General features: G+C 24.1%; 2 protein-coding genes across 2 annotated transcripts; one reads left to right on the plus strand and one right to left on the minus strand.

Annotated features, from left to right (window-relative positions):
* The first annotated feature begins 217 nt into the window (after nt 1–217).
* LOC127281241 (potassium/sodium hyperpolarization-activated cyclic nucleotide-gated channel 1-like) lies at nt 218–3,673 on the plus strand. The gene is made up of 10 exons (XM_051304857.1): nt 218–487; nt 697–935; nt 1,119–1,140; nt 1,234–1,334; nt 1,540–1,711; nt 1,918–2,057; nt 2,192–2,379; nt 2,452–2,657; nt 2,882–3,091; nt 3,374–3,673. Exons 1-10 carry the CDS (start codon nt 434–436, stop codon nt 3,665–3,667), a joined length of 1,626 nt encoding a protein of 541 aa, XP_051160814.1. The 5' UTR covers nt 218–433; the 3' UTR covers nt 3,668–3,673.
* Nucleotides 3,674–4,321: 648 nt separating this feature from the next.
* Nucleotides 4,322–6,607, minus strand: LOC127281324 (uncharacterized). Its single transcript, XM_051304982.1, has 4 exons — nt 6,377–6,607; nt 5,901–6,306; nt 5,530–5,806; nt 4,322–4,839 (listed from the first exon to the last, which is right to left on the minus strand). The coding sequence occupies exons 2-4, from the start codon at nt 6,263–6,265 to the stop codon at nt 4,327–4,329; spliced, it is 1,155 nt and encodes a 384-aa protein (XP_051160939.1). The 5' UTR covers nt 6,266–6,306; nt 6,377–6,607; the 3' UTR covers nt 4,322–4,326.
* Nucleotides 6,608–7,980: the final 1,373 nt, after the last annotated feature.

The following is a 7,980-nucleotide window of genomic DNA, read 5'->3' on the forward strand; positions in this document are numbered from 1 at the left end:
TATAATTTTAATTGTTGTCAACGTTTCAATGCAATACGTATCATCATCAGGTCTATGTTGTTATTATAAATATTATATTATATTATATTACATTATATTACATTATATTACATTATATTATATTATTTTTTTAATAAATAGAAAACACATCTAAAAGATAACAATTATCATTTATACTTTTAGTGTATTCTATTAAAGCTGACGAGACTGATAAAAGACGTCTGCTCAGTGCTCAGTAACGGTCAGTTAAATAATGTGCGCATGCGTCAAATATAACGCGCCAAATTTCAAATCACTAAAAAATAATTTTTTTTATTTCTAAATAAATGACAATCAAAATGAATTAATTTACATGACATCGATTTCTTTGGTTATCAAATTCATTGGATTTATTATAAGTGAATTAAATAAATAATTTTTTTTTTTTTTTTAAATGGATTTATTTACACTTATACCTGAAGCAGTCAATCCATCTATCGATAGTCAGGTAATTTTGAATTTTATTTAAAAAAAAAAAAATTTATTAAAAAACAAATTTTATTATGAAATTTGAATTCGTGAAAAATTAATATTTTAGTAATTTTTCAAAATTTTATTTACAAAATTAATAGTTGCATATTTAAATTAATTTATTTTACAGTTTTAATTGTATAATTGTAATTTTTTTTTCTTCTTCTTCTTCTTCTAAATTCTCAGAAATCATCGATTATTGAACACAAATGCAATTTTATAAATCAAAATGAAAATAAAAGAAATATTTTTTTAACAAATGGAATTTTTGCTGATTTTCGTGAATGGATTAAAGGACTATTTATTTTGTCACGTAAAAATCCTTTTGCAAGAAATATTTTAAAAAGTACTGCTGCTGTTAATTATGAAATTAATAGACAAATTAAATTTTATCCCTACATGATACATCCATTTTCTAGATTTAGGTATATAAATAAAATTATTTAAACTTAATTATAAAATTATATTAATTTATTAATTAATCGATTATTTTAAAAAAAAGTAATATTATGTCGTTAAAAAATTATAAATTAAAATATATTTATTTTTAATAAATATAGTAGAATTTAAAAAAGTAAAAGTTAATTTAAATATATATTCTTTTACAGAGTATGTTGGATTATTTTCCTTGTAATATTTACGATATTAGCATTATTTATAATTCCCGTATTAAATGCATTTTATTTTGAAATGCAAAAAAATTGGTATCCAATAACAATTTTTATTGATACAATTTTTTTATTCGATATAATTCTCACTTTTTTAACTGGCTATTATGATATTGAGACGAGAAATGTTATTTTTGATCCAAAAATTGTTGCTCAGTTAGTATTTTTCTTTTTGTTTGACAAAAATTTTTAAATACAATTTTTTTTTTAATTTAGTAAATAATTTACCAAGTAATTTTTATAATAATTTAATAATTCCCTAAAAATCCTAAAAATCCTAAAAATAATATTGAAAAAAAATAAATATCGTATTTAAAAAAAAATATATTTAAGATTTTAATAACAAGAAAAATTCTAACAGAAAATACATTGGAAGCTATTTTTTTCTTGATTTGTTAACAATATTTCCGGAAGAACTGATAGATTATCTCATATGCGGTATGGGAGACACTAAATGGTACATACCAATTTTCAATTTTATCAAAATCATTACCCTTCGTAATATTCTTAAAGGTACGGAATATTTAAAAAAGGTAAATTATCATTTAATATATAATAATATTCTAATAAATTAAATTATTATTGATAATATTAATCTTTAATTTCTTTATAACAAACAATTAAATACTCAATTTGGCGCGCGTTTAATTTTGCTAGTAATTAGATTAATCTATTAATTTTTAATTAAATACAAAATTTTTTCTCATAATTGTTGAAATTAATTATATACAATTTACAGACATTTCAAGTATCGTTAAAAAATTACGAAATAATTAAATTGACATTAATTATTTCAATAACAATTCATTGGTCAGCTTGTTTAGAATATTATGTCCCTCAAGCTATTCTAAAATCTGGAAAATTACGAGAACGTAAAAAGTATAATATAATTTTTATTTTAAATTTAATTTTAAAAATAAAAAATTTTTTTATTTCCTAATAAAAATTTGCTTAAAATTTAATTCAAAATATTTAATTTAATTAAAATTTTTTTTTTTATTAAATTTTGTTAGCTCCTGGATATTGAGTGATATTATGATAAAGAAAACAAGTCGAATAAAAAAATACATATTTTGCCTACAACGAGCAACAACAGCTTTAGTTTCCTCGACACATATTTTACCAGTTTTTGCCCTAGAGGATATGATTTTAAATTTGGTTTTATCAATTTTAGGAAGACTTGGATTTATTTATTTATTATGTTCGTATAAAGTGTTGATTAAAATTTTTTTTTTTATTTTCATTTTCATAATTAGAAATTTTCAAATTTCAGTTAAATTTGTTCAAATCACAAGTCTCGTTTATTCATTAAGTAAAAAACGAAATAAACATCTTCAACAATTACGTGAATTTATGAAAAATAAAGAATTACCGAAAACAATACAAAATCGTCTTCTCGCTTATTATGATTATTATAATAAACGAAATTTTGATAGAGAAAAAGATGTTCTTTCTCAAGTTACACCACATCTTCGTGAAGTAATAGAAAATATTTTTTGAAAAAAATTTTTCCAATGAGTTTCCAATCTATGTACCGTCGATAAAGTAGTTTAATGCAAATTATTTAATATGCGCGCCAAATTTAAATGCTAATTTTTTTTAAATTTTCCACAAGCTAATTGTTAATGTAAATAGTTTGCATTAAACTATTTTTTTAAATTGGAAACTAAAATAAATGAATTATATTAAAATATTTCTTATAGGAACTGATTTTGCATAGATGTAAAAAATTATTTGAAACAGTTATTCTTTTTCAAAATTTACCACAGTCAGTTGTGATTAAAATTGCTGAATTTATTGAACCGAAAATTTATTTACCCAATGATGAAATTGTTAAAGTAAATACTCCCGGTGAAACATTTTTTTACATTGTTTCCGGAACTGTTGCAGTTTATTCAAATAAAGGAAAAGAGGTAATTTACAAATTACAATTTCCTTTCATTTTTCAATATTTAATTTTATCCAATAAATATTAATAAATAATAATTTAAATTATTTAAATGTTAATTGATATAATTAAACAATTGAAAATTTTTTCCATTTCTTTTATTTGAAATCGAATTTTTTTCTTTTTCATTTGAAAAAACAACAATAATAACAATTTAACAATTTTTTAATTACTAATTAACTGAATTACAATATTATTAAATTATTCGAGGATAATAACAATAAACAATATTGTTTTTTAATTATAGATATGTCATTTAGATGATGGTTGTTATTTTGGTGAAATTGCATTGGTAATGGAGAATGAAATGCGTATCGCGAGTGTTTATACAATTGAAAGATGTGAAATGTTAATTTTAACTCGAGAGAATTTTCTCCAAGCAATATCAAATTATCCAGGTCTTCTTAATCGTCTACAAAAAATTGCACTACAAAGATTGGAATTTATTAATTTACCCGGTGAATCAAGTACTGATCAAAATTCAATTCCAATTAATGTGAACATTAGCAATATTAGAGGATCTCGAGGATTATTTAATTAGAGATTTAATTAATTTAATTAATTTAATCAGAAATTTAATTAATTAAATGAATTTAATTAATTTAATTAATTTAATCAGAGATTTATTTAATTTAATTAAATTGATTTAATTAATTTAATTTAAAATTTTTAAATCCTAGTATTTTCTTTTCTAATTGTCAAACTTTTATTTCTTAAATTTTCTCCCATTCCTCTTCGTTCTATATTAAATTTAAAATTAAAATCGAAACATTTGATCAGTTTACGTTATCAATTTTTAATTACAAATTGAAAAATTAATTTAAATTCATATTAGTGTTTGCGATAAAAATTAGTGTGATAAACTATTGATAAAAAATTACATTAAATTAAAATTATAATTGACAAAGTTGAGCGTATAATTAAAATTTAATAATTAATGTTAATATTTATGTGTTTTGGTATTAATTACTAAATTTAAAATAAACTATATTTTAATTTCAAATGTCATTATTTACTACTAAATTTTCATTATTAATTCACTAGTTATTTACTTTTCACTAGTAATTAATTATGTGACACCGCTGAAGAAAAGGATATCCCCTCCTTTTTCTCCTGCCGCTTCACATATTAATTAATTAATTACTTAATGGATTACTAAATAATTTTTTTTTTCTTAATTAATTCTACCCATAGGAGAAATTAATGATCGTAATTTAAAATTGTACCGCGTTGTTTTTTTGGATTACGATATGATTGTTGATAAACAGAAGTGAGCCGCCAATGTTCTGGATAGTCAGCGTCACGACATCCTTGAACAATACTGAATGGCGGCGTTAGTGTATCAATGCAAAATGATCGTCGGGCAAATGGTGTTCGTGGACGTGGTACGGGAAATTTAGTTGACAAACCATTACGTCGACCATTTCGATTAATTTTTGCCGATTGAATAAATCGTGATGGATGCAAATTTGATACTGTTGTTTTTCCCATTGCCTCGCAAGCTGTACAATGTCTCAATTGAGTTGCATGCTTTGGCCTTGGACGAAATCCAGGCTTTGGGAAAATAGTTTTCTTATCGCCACTGGATATGTGAATTGAATTAAAATTTTCACACAAATCACAATTATTTCCCTCCACATTCGGTGAATGATGATTATTCAACGGTTCCGATGAATTTAAATTATTTTCCACATCACGGTGATCAGATTTGTTCTGAAAAAATAAAATTCTCTATACTCTTTTCTTTCTGCTAATATATTATTCTTATTTTATTTATGTTTTCTTTTAGCATTTTCATTGATAATTCTTCTTTCCCTTTCATTACTACAATAACATCATTTTTTTAAATCAATTTTAGTTTTTAATATATTTTTAACATATCTGAACGGATAATACAATCACAATTTAATTTAGGTACAATGGTAAAAATAAATTGTTCTAACCAATCACCCATTTTGAATTTGGCTAAAATTTGTTAATGCTTTAACATTTATATTTTTTAATTATGAATTGAATTATATAGGACATTTTTCTAAATGATCATGAATATTTACTTTTTGTTCTTCTAACAATTCTTTGATTAAATGAGAAGATCACTATGGACCGGTTTCGCCAAATCTGGTTAAAAGTTAATCGGTATAATTAAAGCCAATTTTACCAACTCCCGATTAAGAGTTAATCAGTAATAATTAAATCCCTAACCAATCATAAGCGGTAAAATTGACTTTAATGATTGGTTAGGGATTTAATCACCGATTAATCGGAATTGGTGAAATTATCATATGTCTCGATTACGACCGCATATATAAAAAGCTTTTAAGGTAGCTTAAGAGATTAGCTTTTAAAACTCCAAATTCCTCTACAAAAAAAATGTTTCCTATTTAGAAAATTGTGAAATTGCACCTCCAATTGTCGATTGCAACCTTGGCATTGTTGTCCAATTTTTTCCGATGATGTAAGCGAATGTTGAACAAGAGTAAATACAGCAGGCGCTGGTCCACCATCGGAGCCATCAATGTGCAATGCTCTTCGAGGCTCGTACTCCGGATCTATTGGAGTTTCCCAACAAATCGCTAAATCCATATGTGTCTCTGGTTTTTTACATCCCAAAACTGGACCATACTTTTTACCCAAACGCTTTGCATCTTCTCGTTTTAATTGTGGAATTATCCTCTGACATCTGGAATATTTTATACCATAAAAAGATTCGATAATTTCTCGAATTTCTATTTTTTTGAAACATTATTTCTTCTATAAAACAAAATTCCTCTTACCTCTCAATGGCTTTGCATTTTGAACACAAATTATTGAGCAATTTCGATGGTCTAACATTGTTAAAAATTGAATCGTCAACTTTATCGGGTAACGGTTGATGTTGTAAATTTTCAGCGTGAAATTTTTTTGCTATAGCAAATCTATTGATGCACGAATCAATTCTATCGACGGGTGTTGATTTCACTGTTTTACGCGATAGCCTCTCAATGCGTTCCTCATCCTCACCAGACACATTCTTTTTTAACGATGTTAATCTTAAATTTCCACTTATATACTTTGGTAACGGACATGTATGATCTTCGAGATCGAAGGACGCTGTTATTTTCCCCGGACAATGAGAACAACATTTTTGACGCGGCTTCATAATATTATTATTCTCGATTTCGTCAACCGATTCCCTCGAAGCTGAAATTAATTCTTTTTTAGATTTTTCTATATTGAAAATTAAATCTATAATTTTTGCGAAAATATTTACCTGATGATGATGATGATCAAAAGAATGATGATGAAGAAAAGAAAAAATAATTGAAAACATATTTCAAAAAAATAGAAAAAATTTTCAATTAAATTTTTTTGCGGACTTGAATTCGTTTGAAGTAAGAGACTATTAATGCAGGAATGCGCGTCTTCCGGCATCTCGAAATTCTCATGGTTAAAATATATATATCGGTTGTTTGCTTGACAACGGAATAGTTCAATACCTGGAGCAGATATATTTCCCTTTGAAAAGTAGAGCAGAAACTTTTCAATTTTTAACAAATCGCTGTATATATATATATATATATATATATATATATATATATATATAGGAGAGTATAAATATTTCTGTAAATTGAAACCTTCTATTGTTTCGCGCATGCAAAAAAGAATTATAATTTTTTTCGATTGCATGTTTTTCAATCGTTGACAACAAATAAATTTGACCCAATAACCTTCCGGGTTATATTTTGTTTTTATTTAAAAAGCATGCATATATTTTTAATTATATTTTCAACCTTGAGGATAATATACCCGGGAGAAATATGACATTTTATTTATTTCCCTCAGTCACGATTTGAAAATATAATATTTAATTATACTGTAAATAATTCGAAATGAAACATTAATTATATATATATATATGTATCTAAAAATAATTTAGTAAAAAGTCCATGAAAAAAATTTATTCAATTCAAGAGGGAAACAAATAAAAAATTTGGTGTACACCTACTTCATACTTCAAAATAATTTATGATCGATACTTCAAGTTAATTCATAGTAATTCGATATAATTCAAAGTAATTGAAGATAATTCATGATAATTCCCAATAGTTCTGATAAAGGATAATTCATATACTTCAAGATAATTCATAGTAATTCCGAGATAATTCAAAGTAATTCATGTTTAATTCACGATACTTCAGATAATTCAGGATAATTCATATATTTCAAGTTAATTCAAGATAATTCATAGTGATTCGAAGTAATTCAAAGTAATTCAAGGTAATTCAAAGTAATTCATTATAATTCACGATCTTTCAGATGAAACATAATTCATATACTTTAAGGTAATTCATAGTAATTCGAGATAATTCAAAGTAATTCAAGGTAATTCAAAGTAATTTATGATAATTCACGATACTTGAGATAATTCAAAATAATTGATAATAATAAAATAATTAGAGAGGAAATTATTAATTATTAATTAATAAAATAATTCATTAATTAGTAATTATATCTCGAAGTAATTTAAGGTTATTCACGTTACATCAGATAATTCACATAATTTAGGATAATTCTAATACTTCAAGATAATTCGAGATGTTTTAAAGTAATTCATGATAATTTACGATGCTTCAGATAATTCAGGATAATTCAAATACTTCAAGTTTATTCCAGATAATTTCTAATAATTCCATAGAATTTAAAGTAATTCATGATAATTCAGATAATTCAAAGTAATTAATATACTTTAAGATAATTCATAGAAATTCAAGATAATTCTAAGTAATTCAAGGTAATTCATGACAATTCACAATAGTTCTGATAAAGGATAATTCATATACTTCAAGATAATTCATATAGTAATTCGAGATAATT

This window comes from Leptopilina boulardi, unplaced genomic scaffold, assembly GCF_019393585.1.
Source record: "Leptopilina boulardi isolate dan_hultmark-lab unplaced genomic scaffold, ZJU_Lbou_2.1 LbouV2_266, whole genome shotgun sequence".
NCBI lineage: Eukaryota > Metazoa > Arthropoda > Insecta > Hymenoptera > Figitidae > Leptopilina > Leptopilina boulardi.